General features: G+C 47.3%; 1 protein-coding gene across 1 annotated transcript in view; it reads left to right on the top strand.

The window, feature by feature from the left end:
- Positions 1–21458, top strand: part of LOC118382581 (CSC1-like protein 2) — a gene marked incomplete at its 3' end in the record, with an annotated part of 151872 nt that overhangs the window by 119010 nt on the left and 11404 nt on the right. The window contains 4 exon segments of the mRNA XM_052477525.1: positions 9306–9468; positions 10898–10922; positions 10925–11002; positions 16109–16276. Coding sequence (XP_052333485.1) covers positions 9306–9468; positions 10898–10922; positions 10925–11002; positions 16109–16276 — 434 coding nt within the window.

Here is a 21458-nt window from a genome sequence, read left to right as displayed (position 1 = left end):
GGAAGGGCTGAACCCCTAGCAGTCTAGCCAGGGGTATTTTAATCTGTTTAGTATCGTCTTTAGGAAGGGCTGAACCCCTAGCGGCCTAGCCAGGGGTATTTAATCTGTTTAGTATCGTCTTTAGGAAGGGCTGAACCCCTATCAGGGTATTTTAATCTAGTTTAGTATCGTCTTTAGGAAGGGCTGAACCCCTAGCGGCCTAGCCAGGGGTATTTTAATCTATTTAGTACCAGGGCAGTATTTTAATCTGTTAGTTTAGTCGTCTTTAGGAAGGGCTGAACCCCTAGCGGCCTAGCCAGGGGTATTTTAATCTGTTTAGTATCGTCTTTAGGAAGGGCTGAACCCCTAGCAGTCTAGCCAGGGGTATTTTAATCTGTTTAGTATCGTCTTTAGGAAGGGCAGAACCCCTAGCAGCCTAACCAGGGGTATTTTAATCTAGTTTAGTATCGTCTTTAGGAAGGGCTGAACCCCTAGCGGTCTAGCCAGGGGTATTTTAATCTGTTTAGTATCGTCTTTAGGAAGGGCTGAACCCCTAGAGGCCTAGCCAGGGTATTTTAATCTGTTAGTTTAGTATCGTCTTTAGGAAGGGCTGAACCCCTAGCAGTCTAACCAGGGTATTTTAATCTGTTAGTTTAGTGTCGTCTTTAGGAAGGGCTGAACCCTAGCAGCCTAACCAGGGGTATTTTAATCTGTTAGTTTAGTATCGTCTTTAGGAAGGGCTGAACCCCTAGCAGCCTAACCAGGGGTATTTTAATCTGTTAGTTTAGTGTCGTCTTTAGGAAGGGCTGAACCCCTAGCAGTCTAACCAGGGGTATTTTAATCTGTTAGTTTAGTATCGTCTTTAGGAAGGGCAGAACCCCTAGCAGTCTAACCAGGGGTATTTTAATCTGTTAGTTTAGTATCGTCTTTAGGAAGGGCTGAACCCCTAGCAGCCTAACCAGGGGTATTTTAATCTGTTAGTTTAGTATCGTCTCTAGGAAGGGCTGAACCCCTAGCGGCCTAGCCAGGGGTATTTTAATCTGTTTAGTGTCGTCTTTAGGAAGGGCTGAAGCCCTAGCAGTCTACCAGGGGTATTTTAATCTGTTAGTTTAGTATCGTCTTCAGGAAGGGCTGAATCCCTAGCAGTCTAACCAGGGGTATTTTAATCTGTTAGTTTAGTATCGTCTTTAGGAAGGGCTGAACCCCTAGCGGTCTAGCCAGGGGTATTTTAATCTGTTAGTTTAGTATCGTCTTTATGAAGGGCTGAACCCCTAGCGGCCTAACCAGGGGTATTTTAATCTGTTAGTTTAGTATCGTCTTTAGGAAGGTCTGAACCCCTAGCGGCCTAGCCAGGGGTATTTTAATCTGTTTAGTGTTGTCTTTAGGAAGGGCTGAAGCCCTAGCAGTCTACCAGGGGTATTTTAATCTGTTAGTTTAGTATCGTCTTCAGGAAGGGCTGAATCCCTAGCAGTCTAACCAGGGGTATTTTAATCTGTTAGTTTAGTATCGTCTTTAGGAAGGGCTGAACCCCTAGCGGCCTAGCCAGGGGTATTTTAATCTGTTAGTTTAGTATCGTCTTTAGGAAGGGCTGAACCCCTAGCGGCCTAACCAGGGGTATTTTAATCTGTTAGTTTAGTATCGTCTTTAGGAAGGGCTGAACCCCTAGGGGCCTAACCAGGGGTATTTTAATCTGTTAGTTTAGTGTCGTCTTGAGGAAGGGCTGAAACCCTAGCAGCCTAACCAAGGGTATTTAATCTGTTAGTTTAGTATCGTCTTTAGGAAGGGCTGAGCCCCTAGCAGCCTAACCAGGGGTATTTTAATCTGTTTAGTGTCGTCTTTAGGAAGGGCTGAACCCCTAGCGGCCTAACCAGGGGTATTTTAATCTGTTAGTTTAGTGTCGTCTTTAGGAAGGGCCAGGCCTAACCAGGGTATTTTAATCTGTTAGTTTAGTATCGTCTTTAGGAAGGGCTGAACCCCTAGCGGCCTAACCAGGCGTATTTTAATCTGTTAGTATCGTCTTTAGGAAGGGCTGAACCCCTAGCGGCCTAACCAGGGGTATTTTAATCTGTTAGTTTAGTGTCGTCTTTAGGAAGGGCTGAACCCCTAGAGGTCTAGCCAGGGGTATTTTAATCTGTTAGTATCGTCTTTAGGAAGGGCTGAACCCCTAGCGGCCTAGCCAGGGGTATTTTAATCTGTTAGTTTAGTGTTGTCTTTAGGAAGGGCTGAACCCCTAGCAGTCTAACCAGGGGTATTTTAATCTGTTAGTTTAGTGTCGTCTTTAGGAAGGGCTGAACCCCTAGCAGCCTAGCCAGGGGTATTTTAATCTGTTAGTTTAGTGTCGTCTTTAGGAAGGGCTGAACCCCTAGAGGTCTAGCCAGGGGTATTTTAATTTGTTAGTTTAGTATCGTCTTCAGGAAGGTCTGAACCCCTAGCGGCCTAGCCAGGGGTATTTTAATCTGTTTAGTGTTGTCTTTAGGAAGGGCTGAAGCCCTAGCAGTCTACCAGGGGTATTTTAATCTGTTAGTTTAGTATCGTCTTCAGGAAGGGCTGAACCCCTAGCAGTCTAACCAGGGGTATTTTAATCTGTTAGTTTAGTATCGTCTTTAGGAAGGGCTGAACCCCTAGCGGCCTAGCCAGGGGTATTTTAATCTGTTAGTTTAGTATCGTCTTTAGGAAGGGCTGAACCCCTAGCGGCCTAACCAGGGGTATTTTAATCTGTTAGTTTAGTATCGTCTTTAGGAAGGGCTGAACCCCTAGGGGCCTAACCAGGGGTATTTTAATCTGTTAGTTTAGTGTCGTCTTGAGGAAGGGCTGAAACCCTAGCAGCCTAACCAGGGGTATTTTAATCTGTTAGTTTAGTATCGTCTTTAGGAAGGGCTGAACCCCTAGCAGCCTAACCAGGGGTATTTTAATCTGTTTAGTGTCGTCTTTAGGAAGGGCTGAACCCCTAGCGGCCTAACCAGGGGTATTTTAATCTGTTAGTTTAGTGTCGTCTTTAGGAAGGGCTGAACCCCTAGCGGCCTAGCCAGGGGTATTTTAATCTGTTAGTTTAGTGTCGTCTTTAGGAAGGGCTGAACCCCTAGCAGCCTAACCAGGGGTATTTTAATCTGTTAGTTTAGTATCGTCTTTAGGAAGGGCTGAACCCCTAGCGGCCTAACCAGGGGTATTTTAATCTGTTAGTATCGTCTTTAGGAAGGGCTGAACCCCTAGCGGCCTAACCAGGGGTATTTTAATCTGTTAGTTTAGTGTCGTCTTTAGGAAGGGCTGAACCCTAGAGGTCTAGCCAGGGGTATTTTAATCTGTTAGTATCGTCTTTAGGAAGGGCTGAACCAGGGCCTAGCCAGGGTATTTTAATCTGTTAGTTTAGTGTCGTCTTTAGGAAGGGCTGAACCCCTAGCAGTCTAACCAGGGGTATTTTAATCTGTTAGTTTAGTGTCGTCTTTAGGAAGGGCTGAACCCCTAGCAGCCTAGCCAGGGGTATTTTAATCTGTTAGTTTAGTGTCGTCTTTAGGAAGGGCTGAACCCTAGAGGTCTAGCCAGGGGTATTTTAATTTGTTAGTTTAGTATCGTCTTCAGGAAGGGCTGAACCCCTAGCAGTCTAACCAGGGGTATTTTAATCTGTTAGTTTAATCGTCTTTAGGAAGGGCTGTTAGCCAGGGGTATTTTAATCTGTTAGTTTAGTATCGTCTTTAGGAAGGGCTGAACCCTAGCGGCCTAACCAGGGGTATTTTAATCTGTTAGTTTAGTGTCGTCTTTAGGAAGGGCTGAACCCTAGCAGCCTAGCCAGGGGTATTTTAATCTGTTAGTTTAGTATCGTCTTTAGGAAGGGCTGAACCCCTAGCAGCCTAACCAGGGGTATTTTAATCTGTTAGTTTAGTATCGTCTTTAGGAAGGGCTGAACCCCTTAACCAGGGTATTTTTAATCTGTTAGTTTAGTGTCGTCTTGAGGAAGGGCTGAAACCCTAGCAGCCTAACCAAGGGTATTTAATCTGTTAGTTTAGTATCGTCTTTAGGAAGGGCTGAACCCCTAGCAGCCTAACCAGGGGTATTTTAATCTGTTTAGTGTCGTCTTTAGGAAGGGCTGAACCCCCTAGCGGCCTAACCAGGGTATTTTAATCTGTTAGTTTAGTGTCGTCTTTAGGAAGGGCTGAACCCCTAGCGGCCTAGCCAGGGGTATTTTAATCTGTTAGTTTAGTGTCGTCTTTAGGAAGGGCTGAACCCCTAGCAGCCTAACCAGGGGTATTTTAATCTGTTAGTTTAGTAGTCTTTAGGAAGGGCTGAACCCCTAGCGGTAACCTTTAATCTGTTAGTATCGGCTTTAGGAAGGGCCCCTAGCAGCCTAACCAGGGGTATTTTAATCTGTTAGTTTAGTGTCGTCTTTAGGAAGGGCTGAACCCCTAGAGTTCTAGCCAGGGGTATTTTAATCTGTTAGTATCGTCTTTAGGAAGGGCTGAACCCCTAGCGGCCTAGCCAGGGGTATTTTAATCTGTTAGTTTAGTGTTGTCTTTAGGAAGGGCTGAACCCCTAGCAGTCTAACCAGGGGTATTTTAATCTGTTAGTTTAGTGTCGTCTTTAGGAAGGGCTGAACCCCTAGCAGCCTAGCCAGGGGTATTTTAATCTGTTAGTTTAGTGTCGTCTTTAGGAAGGGCTGAACCCCTAGAGGTCTAGCCAGGGGTATTTTAATTTGTTAGTTTAGTATCGTCTTCAGGAAGGGCTGAACCCCTAGCAGTCTAACCAGGGGTATTTTAATCTGTTAGTTTAGTATCGTCTTTAGGAAGGGCTGAACCCCTAGGGGCCTAACCAGGGGTATTTTAATCTGTTAGTTTAGTGTCGTCTTGAGGAAGGGCTGAAACCCTAGCAGCCTAACCAAGGGTATTTAATCTGTTAGTTTAGTATCGTCTTTAGGAAGGGCTGAACCCCTAGCAGCCTAACCAGGGGTATTTTAATCTGTTTAGTGTCGTCTTTAGGAAGGGCTGAACCCCTAGCGGCCTAACCAGGGGTATTTTAATCTGTTAGTTTAGTGTCGTCTTTAGGAAGGGCTGAACCCCTAGCGGCCTAGCCAGGGGTATTTTAATCTGTTAGTTTAGTGTCGTCTTTAGGAAGGGCTGAACCCCTAGCAGCCTAACCAGGGGTATTTTAATCTGTTAGTTTAGTATCGTCTTTAGGAAGGGCTGAACCCCTAGCGGCCTAACCAGGGGTATTTTAATCTGTTAGTATCGTCTTTAGGAAGGGCTGAATCGTCAGGGGTATTTTAATCTGGAAGTGGTCTTTAGGAAGGGCTGAACCCCTAGAGGTCTAGCCAGGGGTATTTTAATCTGTTAGTATCGTCTTTAGGAAGGGCTGAACCCCTAGCGGCCTAACCAGGGGTATTTTAATCTGTTAGTTTAGTATCGTCTTTAGGAAGGGCTGAACCCCTAGCGGCCTAACCAGGGGTATTTTAATCTGTTAGTTTAGTATCGTCTTTAGGAAGGTCTGAACCCCTAGCGGCCTAGCCAGGGGTATTTTAATCTGTTTAGTGTTGTCTTTAGGAAGGGCTGAAGCCCTAGCAGTCTACCAGGGGTATTTTAATCTGTTAGTTAATATCGTCTTCAGGAAGGGCTGAACCCCTAGCAGTCTAACCAGGGGTATTTTAATCTGTTAGTTTAGTATCGTCTTTAGGAAGGGCTGAACCCCTAGCGGCCTAGCCAGGGGTATTTTAATCTGTTAGTTTAGTATCGTCTTTAGGAAGGGCTGAACCCCTAGCGGCCTAACCAGGGGTATTTTAATCTGTTAGTTTAGTATCGTCTTTAGGAAGGGCTGAACCCCTAGCAGCCTAACCAGGGGTATTTTAATCTGTTAGTTTAGTGTCGTCTTGAGGAAGGGCTGAACCCCTAGCAGCCTAACCAAGGGTATTTAATCTGTTAGTTTAGTATCGTCTTTAGGAAGGGCTGAGCCCCTAGCAGCCTAACCAGGGGTATTTTAATCTGTTTAGTGTCGTCTTTAGGAAGGGCTGAACCCCTAGCGACCTAACCAGGGGTATTTTAATCTGTTAGTTTAGTGTCGTCTTTAGGAAGGGCTGAACCCCTAGCGGCCTAGCCAGGGGTATTTTAATCTGTTAGTATCGTTTTAGGAAGGGCTGAACCCCTAGCGGCCTAACCAGGGGTATTTTAAGTTGTTAGTTTAGTGTCGTCTTTAGGAAGGGCTGAACCCCTAGCAGTCTAACCAGGGGTATTTTAATCTGTTAGTTTAGTGTCGTCTTTAGGAAGGGCTGAACCCCTAGCAGCCTAGCCAGGGGTATTTTAATCTGTTAGTTTAGTGTCGTCTTTAGGAAGGGCTGAACCCCTAGAGGTCTAGCCAGGGGTATTTTAATCTGTTAGTTTAGTATCGTCTTCAGGAAGGGCTGAACCCCTAGCAGTCTAACCAGGGGTATTTTAATCTGTTAGTTTAGTATCGTCTTTAGGAAGGGCTGAACCCCTAGCGGCCTAGCCAGGGGTATTTTAATCTGTTAGTTTAGTATCGTCTTTAGGAAGGGCTGAACCCCTAGCGGCCTAACCAGGGGTATTTTAATCTGTTAGTTTAGTATCGTCTTTAGGAAGGGCTGAACCCCTAGCAGCCTAACCAGGGGTATTTTAATCTGTTAGTTTAGTGTCGTCTTGAGGAAGGGCTGAACCCTAGCAGCCTAACCAAGGGTATTTAATCTGTTAGTTTAGTAGTCTTTAGGAAGGGCTGAGCCCCTAGCAGCCCAACCAGGGGTATTTTAATCTGTTTAGTGTCGTCTTTCGGAAGGGCTGAAAGGGCTAACCAGGGGTATTTTAATCTGTTAGTTTAGTGTCGTCTTTAGGAAGGGCTGAACCCCTAGCGGCCTAGCCAGGGGTATTTTAATCTGTTAGTTTAGTGTCGTCTTTAGGAAGGGCTGAACCCCTAGCAGCCTAACCAGGGGTATTTTAATCTGTTAGTTTAGTATCGTCTTTAGGAAGGGCTGAACCCCTAGCGGCCTAACCAGGGGTATTTTAATCTGTTAGTATCGTCTTTAGGAAGGGCTGAACCCCTAGCGGCCTAACCAGGGGTATTTTAATCTGTTAGTTTAGTGTCGTCTTTAGGAAGGGCTGAACCCCTAGAGGTCTAGCCAGGGGTATTTTAATCTGTTAGTATCGTCTTTAGGAAGGGCTGAACCCCTAGCAGCCTAGCCAGGGGTATTTTAATCTGTTAGTTTAGTGTCGTCTTTAGGAAGGGCTGAACCCCTAGCAGTCTAACCAGGGGTATTTTAATCTGTTAGTTTAGTGTCGTCTTTAGGAAGGGTTGAACCCCTAGCAGCCTAGCCAGGGGTATTTTAATCTGTTAGTTTAGTGTCGTCTTGAGGAAGGGCTGAACCCCTAGCAGTCTAGCCAGGGGTATTTTAATCTGTTAGTTTAGTATCGTCTTTAGGAAGGGCTGAACCCCTAGCGGCCTAGCCAGGGGTATTTTAATCTGTTAGTATCGTCTTTAGGAAGGGCTGAACCCCTAGCGGCCTAGCCAGGGGTATTTTAATCTCTTAGTTTAGTGTCGTCTTTAGGAAGGGCTGAACCCCTTGCAGTCTAACCAGGGGTATTTTAATCTGTTAGTTTAGTGTCGTCTTTAGGAAGGGCTGAACCCCTAGCAGCCTAGCCAGGGGTATTTTAATCTGTTAGTTTAGTGTCGTCTTGAGGAAGGGCTGAACCCCTAGCAGTCTAGCCAGGGGTATTTTAATCTGTTAGTTTAGTATCGTCTTTAGGAAGGGCTGAACCCCTAGCGGCCTAGCCAGGGATATTTGAATCTGTTAGTTTAGTGTCGTCTTTAGGAAGGGCTGAACCCCTAGCAGCCTAACCAGGGGTATTTTAATCTGTTAGTTTAGTATCGTCTTTAGGAAGGGCTGAACCTCTAGCAGCCTAGCCAGGGGTATTTTAATCTGTTAGTTTAGTATCAGGGGTATTTAATCTTTAGGAAGGGCTGAACCCTAGCAGCCTAGCCAGGGGTATTTTAATCTGTTAGTTTAGTATCGTCTTTAGGAAGGGCTGAACCCTAGCAGCCTAGCCAGGGGTATTTTAATCTGTTAGTTTAGTATCGTCTTTAGGAAGCAGCCTAGCCAGGGGTATTTAATCGTCTTTTTAGCAGCCTAGCCAGGGGCAGCCTAGCCAGAAGGGTATTTAATCTGTTGGCCAGTTTAGTATCGTCTTTAGGAAGGGAATGAGTTAGCAGCCTAGCCAGGGGTATTTTAATTTTGCCACACCTGGCCAGCAGGACTAGAATGGTGGCCCGACTAGAATGAGCTGCTGGTTTCCAGAAGGGTTAGAATGAGTTACTACACCTGGCCAGCAGGGTTAGAATGAGTTACCACACCTGGCCAGCAGGATTAGAATGAGTTACTTTTCCTGGCCAGAAGGGTTAGAATGAGTTACCACACCTGGCCAGCAGGGTTAGAATGAGTTACCACACCTGGCCAGCAGGGTTAGAATGAGTTACCACACCTGGCCAGCAGGGTTAGAATGAGTTACCACACCTGGCCAGCAGGGTTAGAATGAGTTACCACACCTGGCCAGCAGGACTAGAATGAGTTACCACACCTGGCCAGCAGGACTAGAATGAGTTACCACACCTGGCCAGCAGGACTAGAATGAGTTACCACACCTGGCCAGCAGGGTTAGAATGAGTTACCACACCTGGCCAGCAGGACTAGAATGAGTTACCACACCTGGCCAGCAGGACTAGAATGAGTTACCACACCTGGCCAGCAGGACTAGAATGAGTTACCACACCTGGCCAGCAGGGTTAGAATGAGTTACCACACCTGGCCAGCAGGACTAGAATGAGTTACCACACCTGGCCAGCAGGACTAGAATGAGTTACCACACCTGGCCAGCAGGGTTAGAATGAGTTACCACACCTATTCAATCTTCTCAGATCCAGAGTGAATAGGGTCTGAGATTCAGTGAGTAACATTGTTGTTGTGATGTAATATCCTGTCTGTACCCCACCTCATAGTCTAACGTAGTGGTTCTTATCTTAGCCCTACCTTGTCAGGTAACAATGATCTCCTCTGGACCAATCAGAACAGCTTCCATGTTTTCTCATCATATTGTGTCCTTATGGAACTGGCTGTTTGATTTGGGTTTAGTATAGTCATTTAGGAGGGAGTAAGTCTGTCATATCCCCTTTCACACTGTTGTCCCGACCCGTACTGGGCCGGGCCTGGTTACGTGTCCCACGTCGCTTCAGAAACCATGCTGCGATGAGAACAGAACAAATCCAACGTAGTGTGGTTCTGGTTGGCACTGTAGTGTGAAAAAGGTTATTGTTGCGATGTCATTTCCTGTCTCCCCAAACCACCCCAGGTGTGTGTTCCTGCCTGACAACGGGGCGTTCTTTGTGAACTATGTCATCGCGTCGGCGTTCATCGGTAACGCCATGGATCTGCTGAGGATCCCTGGTCTGCTCATGTATATGACCCGGCTGTGTCTGGCTCGCTCTGCTGCCGAGAGACGCAACGTCAAGAGGGTGAGTAGAGGAGCGCCACCTGGTGGTCAGGAAGACCTCAGTTATTCAATCTCATAAACTACATCACTTATTGGATGAAAATAGTTATATCAAAGATGATCAATGGACTGACAAGATAGTCGACTGACCGCTCTAATAATGGGAATAAATGTAAGGGCATAAAACACAAAGTATTTTTTGTCAAAGTTGCCAGAATGCCACATTCGTCCACTTAAATCAGTACATTCGTAACAACCTAAACATCACACAACTTCTATTCGATCAAATAAGCCTCACGTTGCAAATTAGCAAAATTACATTTTATGTTGACCAAATATGACACTCAATGACCTCCATACATAGAATCCTTCCACTTCCACTGGTTAACGCTGTATTTTCATGTGGACAGATTTTGGGGGCGGAGTCAATTCTCTCACTTCGCCTCTTCCTCTCTGGTTATATGTTACTGCAGTGTTCCCCAGCCCTGGTCCTCCGGGTTGTACTGTTGGGTCTCCCGGAGAACCAGGGTTGGGAAACACTGTGCTAATGGGTCAGGGTCAAATACATTTAAAACCAGTCAATTCAGGAAGAAAACGGACATTTCAATGAGGAGCGCAATGAGGAAATTTCAATTTACTTCCTGAATTGACTGTGTTGAAATGGAATGAGCCCCAACCCAGACAAGCTATGCTTTTGTTGAACTTAAGCTTCCCTAAGGACATATAATAATATCCTCCTGTTAATGTGAGTTCCAGTTCGTATGAGTTCCAGTTCTATATTTCTATTTCTATGCTCTGCAGCACCAGGCGTATGAGTTCCAGTTCTATAACTCTGTTTCTATGCTCTGCAGCACCAGGCGTATGAGTTCCAGTTCTATAACTCTATTTCTATGCTCTGTAGCACCAGGCGTATGAGTTCCAGTTCTATAACTCTATTTCTATGCTCTGTAGCACCAGGCGTATGAGTTCCAGTTCTATAACTCTAGTTCTATGCTCTGTAGCACCAGGCGTATGAGTTCCAGTTCTATAACTCTATTTCTATGCTCTGCAGCACCAGGCCTATGAGTTCCAGTTCTATAACTCTATTTCTATGCTCTGTAGCACCAGGCGTATGAGTTCCAGTTCTATAACTCTATTTCTATGCTCTGTAGCACCAGGCATATGAGTTCCAGTTCTATAACTCTATTTCTATGCTCTGCAGCACCAGGCGTATGAGTTCCAGTTCTATAACTCTATTTCTATGCTCTGTAGCACCAGGCGTATGAGTTCCAGTTCTATAACTCTGTTTCTATGCTCTGCAGCACCAGGCGTATGAGTTCCAGTTCTATAACTCTGTTTCTATGCTCTGTAGCACCAGGCGTATGAGTTCCAGTTCTATAACTCTGTTTCTATGCTCTGTAGCACCAGGCGTATGAGTTCCAGTTCTATAACTCTGTTTCTATGCTCTGCAGCACCAGGCGTATGAGTTCCAGTTCGGGCGGCCTATGCCTGGATGATGTGCGTCTTCACTGTGGTCATGACATACAGCATCACCTGTCCAATCATCGTCCCCTTCGGTGAGCTGAGATCCACTGTTACTATCTGCACACTGGGCACAGAAGGGTTTAAATCAACGTGGAAGAAAATATAATGGATTTGCTATTGATTTGAAGATGACATTTCAACCACGGGGTTAAGTCATCATTGTAATCCATTTTCAACATAGACAAACCTTGTATAAAATATGTTGAATTTGTACCTTTGAAACAATATCAGATCTTCACCGTAATATCCACTATAAGAAGAACAAAACTCTAGGCTGTTACCAATGTGCTATGTTGAGATATGTTGAGGAATCTCCACTTAACAGATTCACTGTTGCTATCAACGTTATTCCAAAGGGTAGATTCAAGAGAGCACATTAAATATACCTATACTTTATCAATTATATCATCAATAATGCTATTTTGTAGGGAGTCATAAACAGCCGTTGTTAAAATTGGACTTAATCCAAAATGGATTCAGACTGGATTAATTCTAAAATACACCATACATCAATCAAAATGTTGATGATTGGTTGCGTTGTCAATCAAACACTATTCAATATAACTGTTGTAACACAGCAGAGAGCCTAAACGTTAAGGCTCTCTTACAAACTAATGTGACATTCAACCTTAGAATGTTGAGGTGACAATTAACAATACATGTTCTCTTATGACATCACAGAGAGCGCGTACGTGTTCAACGGTCTCTTGTCTGTGGGGATCTTCACCATTGATTTAATCATCTGTGCAGAATCTTGATCTTCACTTTGCGCTATAATTAAATCTCAGTTGCAATCCAGGTCATTGGGTTGTGCTATGAGATGAAGCACAGTGATAACACGTTAGGTTTCGTCGTATAAATATCTGACAATCACATTTCAATTTGGTTATGCTTTTTTTTTTTTTAACGGTTCAAAGCGCAGTGATAACATATTTAGGTGACAACTAAACCACAAATCAGACAGTGTTTTTCCATTGGAATACATAGTAAACATAGTGGGAACACATTGGGATATCGACCAACTTTTGGCTGTCTTTTTGGATGTTTGATCATAGGTTGTAATCTCATTCATCAATGTATCAACCAAATAAAACCCACTTATCCACATTGAAATGACGTAGTGTGCCCATTGGGTGGCTTTATACACTGGGCTGGCTTTATGCACTGGGCTGTCTTTATGCACTGGGCTGTCTTTATGCACTGGGTGTCTTTATGCACTGGGCTGTCTTTATGCACTGGGTGGCTTTATGCACTGGGTGTCTTTATGCACTGGGTGTCTTTATGCACTGGGCTGTCTTTATGCACTGGGCTGTCTTTATGCACTGGGCTGTCTTTATGCACTGGGCTGGCTTTATGCACTGGGCTGTCTTTATGCACTGGGCTGGCTTTATGCACTGGGCTGGCTTTATGCACTGGGCTGTCTTTATGCACTGGGCTGTCTTTATGCACTGGGCTGTCTTTATGCACTGGGCTGTCTTTATGCACTGGGTGGCTTTATGCACTGGGCTGTCTTTATGCACTGGGCTGTCTTTATGCACTGGGCTGTCTTTATGCACTGGGCTGTCTTTATGCACTGGGTGGCTTTATGCACTGGGTGTCTTTATGCACTGGGTGGCTTTATGCACTGGGCTGTCTTTATGCACTGGGTGGCTTTATGCACTGGGCTGGCTTTATGCACTGGGTGGCTTTATGCACTGGGCTGGCTTTATGCACTGGGTGGCTTTATGCACTGGGCTGGCTTTATGCACTGGGTGGCTTTATGCACTGGGTGTCTTTATGCACTGGGCTGTCTTTATGCACTGGGTGGCTTTATGCACTGGGTGGCTTTATGCACTGGGCTGGCTTTATGCACTGGGTGGCTTTATGCACTGGGTGGCTTTATGCACTGGGCTGGCTTTATGCACTGGGTGGCTTTATGCACTGGGCTGGCTTTATGCACTGGGGGCTTTATGCACTGGGGGCTTTATGCACTGGGTGGCTTTATGCACTGGGCTGGCTTTATGCACTGGGTGGTTATGCACTGGGCTGGGTTTATATCACTGGCTGGCTTTATGCACTGGGGGGCTTTATGCACTGGGCTGGCTTTATGCACTGGGCTCAGGTTATTTATGCACTGCAGGTTCTTTATGCACTGGGCTGGCTTTCCCAAAGCTTTATCAGCTAAAATATGTGTTTATCCCTGGGAATATTTCTTGCCATCACCTGGCTAGTAGGTTATTTATCACCTGACTAGTAGGTTATTTATCACCTGACTAGTAGGTTATTTATACCTGACTAGTAGGTTATATATCACCTGACTAGTTATTTATCACCAGGTTATTTATCACCTGACTAGCAGGTTATTTATCACCTGACTAGTAGGTTATTTATCACCTGACTAGCAGGTTATTTATCACCTGACTAGCAGGTTATTTATCACCTGACTAGCAGGTTATTTATCACCTGACTAGCAGGTTATTTATCACCTGACTAGTAGGTTATTTATCACCTGACTAGTAGGTTATTTATCACCTGACTAGTAGGTTATTTATCACCTGACTAGTAGGTTATTTATCACCTGACTAGCAGGTTATTTATCACCTGACTAGTAGGTTATTTATCATCTGACTAGCAGGTTATTTATCACCTGACTAGCAGGTTATTTATCACCTGACTAGTAGGTTATTTGTCACCTGACTAGTAGGTTATTTATCACCTGACTAGCAGGTTATTTATCACCTGACTAGTAGGTTATTTATCACCTGACTAGTAGGTTATTTATCACCTGACTAGTAGGTTATTTATCACCTGACTAGTAGGTTATTTATCACCTGACAGAATAACTATGAGAAAGTAACAATGATAAGTCAGTGTTTGACAGTCAATATTCCCGTTCCATTTCAGGGGAGGGGACCCTGTAGTGGGGTTTAGGGACAAGCTAGTTTTTAGGCCCACTGACTGTCCTCCCTCCCTCCCTCCCTCTCCCTCCCCCCTCCCTCCCCTCCCTCTCTCTCCGCTCCCCCTCCCTCCCTCTCTCTCTCTCCGCTCCCCCTCCCTCTCTCTCCTCTCTCTCCGCTCCCCTCCCTCCCTCTCCCTCTCTCTCCCCCTCCCTCCCTCTCCTCTCTCTTTGCTCCCCCCTCCCTCCCTCCCTCCCCCTCCCTCCCTCTCCCTCCCTCTGCTCCCCCTCCCTCCCTCCCTCCTCTCCGGCTCCCCCTCCCTCCCTCCTCTCTCCGCTCCCCCTCCCTCCCTCTCTCTCTCTCGGCTCCCCCCCCTCCCTCTCTCTCTCTCCTCCCCCCTCCCTCCCTCTCCTCTCTCTCCTCCCTCCCTCTCCCTCTCTCGCTCCCCCTCCCTCCCTCTCCTCTCTCTCCCTCCCCCCTCCCTCTCTCTCTCTCGGCTCCCCCTCCCTCTCCTCTCCTCTCTCTCGCTCCCCCCTCCCTCCCTCTCCTCTCCCCCCCTCCCTCTCTCTCTCTCTCGGCTCCCCCTCCCTCTCTCTCTCTCCGCTCCCCCCCTCCCTCCTCTCTCCCTCCCCCTCCCCTCTCCTCTCTCTCTCCGCTCCCCCTCCCTCCCTCTCCCTCTCTCCGCTCCCCCTCCCTCTCTCTCTCTCCGCTCCCCCCCTCTCCTCTCTCTCCGCTCCCCCTCCCTCTCCTCTCTCTCCGCTCCCCCTCCCTCTCCTCTCTCTCCCCCCCTCCCTCTCCCCTCTCGCTCCCCCTCTCTCTCTCTCTCTCCCGCTCCCCCTCCCTCTCCTCTCCCCGCTCCCCCTCCCTCTCCTCTCTCCCCGCTCCCCCTCCCCTCCCTCCTCCCTCCCCCCCTCCTCCCTCCTCCCCTCCCCCCTCCCCTCTCTCCCGCTCCCCCTCCCTCCCTCTCCCCTCCCCCTCCCTCCTCTCTCTCCGCTCCCCCTCCCTCTCCCTCTCTCCGCTCCCCCTCCCTCTCCCCTCTCTCTCCGCTCCCTCCCTCTCCTCTCCTCTCCCCCTCTCCTGCTCCCCCTCCCCCTCCCTCCCTCTCCCTCTCCCTCTCCTCTCCGCTCCCCCCTCTCTCCTCCTCTCCGCTCCCCCTCCCTCTCCTCTCTCTCCGCCCCCCCTCCCTCTCCCTCTCTCCGCTCCCCTCCCCCCTCTCTCTCTCTCTCTCCGCTCCCCCTCCCTCTCTCTCTCCGCTCCCCCCTCCCCTCTCCTCTCTCTCCGCTCCCCCTCCCTCCCTCTCCTCTCCCCCCTCTCTCTCTCTCCCCTCCTCTCCTCCCTCCCCTCTCCCTCTCTCTCTCCCCCTCCCTCCCTCCCTCCCCCTCCCCTCCCTCTCTCCCGCTCCCCTCCCTCTCCTCTCTCTCCCTCCCCTCCCTCTCCTCTCTCTCCGCTCCCCCCTCCCTCCCTCTCTCTCTCTCCTCTCCCTCCCTCCCTCTCCTCTCTCTCCTCCCCTCCCTCTCCTCTCTCCTCCCCCCCTCCCTCTCCTCTCTCTCTCCGCTCCCCCTCCCTCTCTCCTCTCTCTCCCCTCCGCTCCCCCTCCTCTCCTCTCTCTCCGCTCCCCCTCCCTCCCTCCCTCTCCTCTCTCTCCGCTCCCCCCCCCTCCCCTCTCTCCTCTCTCTCCGCTCCCCCCCTCCCCTCCCTCTCTCTCCGCTCCCCCCACCTCCCTCTCTCTCCTCTCTCTCCGCTCCCCCCTCCCTCTCCCTCTCTCCGCTCCCCCTCCTCTCCTCTCTGCCCCCCCCTCCCTCTCTCTCTCCCCCCTCCCTCCCTCTCTCTCCTCTCTCTCCGCTCCCCCTCCCTCCCTCCCTCTCTCTCTCTCCGCTCCCCCTCCCTCCCTCCTCTCCTCTCTCTCCGCTCCCCCTCCCTCTCTCTCCTCTCTCTCCGCTCCCCCCTCCCCTCTCTCTCTCCGCTCCCCTCCCTCTCTCTCTCTCCGCTCCCCCTCCCTCTCCTCTCTCTCCGCTCCCCCTCCCTCTCTCTCTCTCCCTCCCTCTCCTCTCTTCTCCGCTCCCCCCTCCCTCTCCTCTCTCTCCGCTCCCCCTCCCTTGAAAATGGATCAAATTCTCCCCCCCCTCTATCTCTCCCTCCTCCCTCTCTCTCCGCTCCCCCTCCCCTCCAATCTCTCCGCTCCCCCTCCCTCCTCTCTCTCCGCTCCCCCTCCCTCTCCCTCTCTCTCCCTCTCTCTCCGCTCCCCTCCCTCCCTCTCTCCAGGTCTGATGTACATGCTGTTGAAGCACCTGGCAGATCGCTACAACATGTACTATGCCTACCTTCCCTCCAAGCTGGACAAGAAGATCCACTCTGGGGCCGTCAACCAGGTGGTGGCAGCACCTATCCTCTGTCTCTTCTGGCTCCTGTTCTTCTCCACTCTCCGCACAGGTACGAGGTCGCCACCTAGTGGCCGTTCTGGGCCATAACAGTCTCATGTACAGGGCCTTCCGAAAGTGGATCAAATTTAGATTTATTTTTTTGTAGCTGGCCTACACACAATACCCAATAATGTCAATGTAGAAATATGTTTTTATTTTTACAAATTAATTAAAACAATAAAATCTGACATCTCATCTGTTAGCAACAAGGCACTAAAGTAATACTGCAAAAAAAAAGGAGAAACCAGTTAACCTTTTGCCCTGAATGCTGTTGGACTGGAGAAACCAGTTAACCTTTTGACCTGAATGCTGTTGGACTGGAGAAACCAGTTAACCTTTTTGCCCTGAATGCTGTTGGAAAGGAGAAACCAGTTAACCTTTTGCCCTGAATGCTGTTGGACTGGAGAAACCAGTTAACCTTTTGACCTGAATGCTGTTGGACTGGAGAAACCAGTTAACCTTTTGACCTGAATGCTGTTGGAATGGAGAAACCAGTTAACCTTTTGACCTGAATGCTGTTGGAATGGAGAAACCAGTTAACCTTTTGACCTGAATGCTGTTGGACTGGAGAAACCAGTTAACCTTTTGACCTGAATGCTGTTGGACTGGAGAAACCAGTTAACCTTTTGCTCTGAATGCTGTTGGACTGGAGAAACCAGTTAACCTTTTGACCTGAATGCTGTTGGACTGGAGAAACCAGTTAACCTTTTGACCTGAATGCTGTTGGACTGGAGAAACCAGTTAACCTTTTGACCTGAATGCTGTTGGACTGGAGAAACCAGTTAACCTTTTGCTCTGAATGCTGTTGGACTGGAGAAACCAGTTAACCTTTTGACCTGAATGCTGTTGGACTGGAGAAACCAGTTAACCTTTTGCTCTGAATGCTGTTGGACTGGAGAAACCAGTTAACCTTTTGCTCTGAATGCTGTTGGAATGGAGAAACCAGTTAACCTTTTGCTCTGAATGCTGTTGGACTGGAGAAACCAGTTAACCTTTTGACCTGAATGCTGTTGGAATGGAGAAACCAGTTAACCTTTTGCTCTGAATGCTGTTGGAATGGAGAAACCAGTTAACCTTTTTGCTCTGAATGCTGTTGGACTGGAGAAACCAGTTAACCTTTTGCCCTGAATGCTGTTGGAATGGAGAAACCAGTTAACATTTTGACCTGAATGCTGTTGGAATGGAGAAACCAGTTAACCTTTGACCTGAATGCTGTTGGACTGGAGAAACCAGTTAACCTTTGACCTGAATGCTGTTGGAATGGAGAAACCAGTTAACCTTTTGACCTGAATGCTGTTGGAATGGAGAAACCAGTTAACCTTTTGACCTGAATGCTGTTGGACTGGAGAAACCAGTTAACCTTTTGACCTGAATGCTGTTGGACTGGAGAAACCAGTTAACCTTTTGACCTGAATGCTGTTGGACTGGAGAAACCAGTTAACCTTTTGACCTGAATGCTGTTGGACTGGAGAAACCAGTTAACCTTTTGACCTGAATGCTGTTGGACTGGAGAAACCAGTTAACCTTTTGCCCTGAATGCTGTTGGACTGGAGAAACCAGTTAACCTTTTGCCCTAAATGCTGTTGGACTGGAGAAACCAGTTAACCTTTTGCCCTAAATGCTGTTGGACTGGAGAAACCAGTTAACCTTTTGACCTGAATGCTGTTGGACTGGAGAAACCAGTTAACCTTTTGACCTGAATGCTGTTGGAATGGAGAAACCAGTTAACCTTTGACCTGAATGCTGTTGGACTGGAGAAACCAGTTAACCTTTTGCTCTGAATGCTGTTGGACTGGAGAAACCAGTTAACCTTTTGACCTGAATGCTGTTGGAATGGAGAAACCAGTTAACCTTTTGCTCTGAATGCTGTTGGAAAGGAGAAACCAGTTAACCTTTTGCCCTGAATGCTGTTGGACTGGAGAAACCAGTTAACCTTTTTGCTCTGAATGCTGTTGGACTGGAGAAGGACACATGACAGGACTGATAAGGACACATGACAGGACTGATAAGGACACATGACAGGACTGATAAGGACACATGACAGGACTGATAAGGACACATGACAGGACTGATAAGTACACATGACAGGACTGATAAGGACACATGACAGGACTGATAAGGAGGACACATGACAGGACTGATAAGGAGGACACATGACAGGACTGATAAGGACACATGACAGGACTGATAAGGAGGACACATGACAGGACTGATAAGGACACATGACAGGACATGATAAGGACACATGACAGGACTGATAAGGACACATGACAGGACTGATACATGACAGGAGGACACATGACAGGACTGATAAGGACACATGACAGGACTGATAAGGACACATGACAGGACTGATAAGGACACATGACAGGACTGATAAGGACACATGACAGGACTGATAAGGACACATGACAGGACTGATAAGGACACATGACAGGACTGATAAGGACACATGACAGGACTGATAAGGACACATGACAGGACTGATAAGGAGGACACATGACAGGACTGATAAGGACACATGACAGGACTGATAAGGACACATGACAGGACTGATAAGGAGGACACATGACAGGACTGATAAGGACACATGACAGGACTGATAAGGACACATGACAGGACTGATAAGGACACATGACAGGACTGATAAGGACACATGACAGGACTGATAAGGACACATGACAGGACTGATAAGGACACATGACAGGACTGATAAGTACACATGACAGGACTGATAAGGACACATGACAGGACTGATAAGGAGGACACATGACAGGACTGATAAGGACACATGACAGGACTGATAAGGACACATGACAGGACTGATAAGGAGGACACATGACAGGACTGATAAGGACACATGACAGGACTGATAAGGACACATGACAGGACTGATAAGGAGGACACATGACAGGACTGATAAGGACACATGACAGGACTGATAAGGACACATGACAGGACTGATAAGGACACATGACAGGACTGATAAGGAGGACACATGACAGGACTGATAAGGACACATGACAGGACTGATAAGGACACATGACAGGACTGATAAGTACACATGACAGGACTGATAAGGAGGACACATGACAGGACTGATAAGGACACATGACAGGACTGATAAGGAGGACACATGACAGGACTGATAAGGACACATGACAGGACTGATAAGGACACATGACAGGACTGATAAGGAGGACACATGACAGGACTGATAAGGACACATGACAGGACTGATAAGGACACATGACAGGACTGATAAGGAAGACACATGACAGGACTGATAAGGACACATGACAGGACTGATAAGGAAGACACATGACAGGACTGATAAGGACACATGACAGGACTGATAAGGAGGACACATGACAGGACTGATAAGGAAAACACATGACAGGACTGATAAGTACACATGACAGGACTGATAAGGACACATGACAGGACTGATAAGGACACATGACAGGACTGATAAGTACACATGACAGGACTGATAAGGACACATGACAGGACTGATAAGGACACATGACAGGACTGATAAGGACACATGACAGGACTGATAAGTACACATGACAGGACTGATAAGGACACATGACAGGACTGATAAGTACACATGACAGGACTGATAAGGACACATGACAGGACTGATAAGGACACATGACAGGACTGATAAGGAGGACACATGACAGGACTGATAAGGAGGACACATGACAGGACTGATAAGGAGGACACATGACAGGACTGATAAGGACACATGACAGGACTGATAAGGACACATGACAGGACTGATAAGGACACATGACAGGACTGATAAGGACACATGACAGGACTGATAAGGAAGACACATGACAGGACTGATAAGGACACATGACAGGACTGATAAGGACACATGACAGGACTGATAAGTACACATGACAGGACTGATAAGGACACATGACAGGACTGATAAGGACACATGACAGGACTGATAAGGACACATGACAGGACTGATAAGGACACATAAGGACACATGACAGGACACATGACAGGACTGATAAGGACACATGACAGGACTGATAAGGACACATGACAGGACTGATAAGGACACATGACAGGACTGATAAGGACACATGACAGGACTGATAAGGAGGACACATGACAGGACTGATAAGGACACATGACAGGACTGATAAGGACACATGACAGGACTGATAAGGAGGACACATGACAGGACTGATAAGGAAAACACATGACAGGACTGATAAGGACACATGACAGGACTGATAAGGAAGACACATGACAGGACTGATAAGGACACATGACAGGACTGATAAGGAAGACACATGACAGGACTGATAAGGACACATGACAGGACTGATAAGTACACATGACAGGACTGATAAGGACACATGACAGGACTGATAAGTACACATGACAGGACTGATAAGGACACATGCCAGGACTGATAAGGACACATGACAGGACTGATAAGGAGGACACATGACAGGACTGATAAGGAGGACACATGACAGGACTGATAAGGACACATGACAGGACTGATAAGGACACATGACAGGACTGATAAGGACACATGACAGGACTGATAAGGACACATGACAGGACTGATAAGGACACATGACAGGACTGATAAGGACACATGACAGGACTGATAAGGACACATGACAGGACTGATAAGTACACATGACAGGACTGATAAGGACACATGACAGGACTGATAAGGACACATGACAGGACTGATAAGGACACATGACAGGACTGATAAGGACACATGACAGGACTGATAAGGACACATGACAGGACTGATAAGGAGGACACATGACAGGACTGATAAGGACACATGACAGGACTGATAAGTACACATGACAGGACTGATAAGTACACATGACAGGACTGATAAGTACACATGACAGGACTGATAAGGACACATGACATGACTGATAAGGACACATGACAGGACTGATAAGGAAAACACATGACAGGACTGATAAGGACACATGACAGGACTGATAAGGACACATGACAGGACTGATAAGGACACATGACAGGACTGATAAGGAAGACACATGACAGGACTGATAAGTACACATGACAGGACTGATAAGGAGGACACATGACAGGACTGATAAGGACACATGACAGGACTGATAAGGAGGACACATGACAGGACTGATAAGGACACATGACAGGACTGA

Source organism: Oncorhynchus keta, chromosome 24 (genome assembly GCF_023373465.1).
Source record: "Oncorhynchus keta strain PuntledgeMale-10-30-2019 chromosome 24, Oket_V2, whole genome shotgun sequence".
Classification (NCBI taxonomy): Eukaryota; Metazoa; Chordata; class Actinopteri; order Salmoniformes; family Salmonidae; genus Oncorhynchus; species Oncorhynchus keta.
Note: the sequence above shows the minus strand (reverse complement) of the source record. Positions and strands in the feature narration are given on the sequence as shown.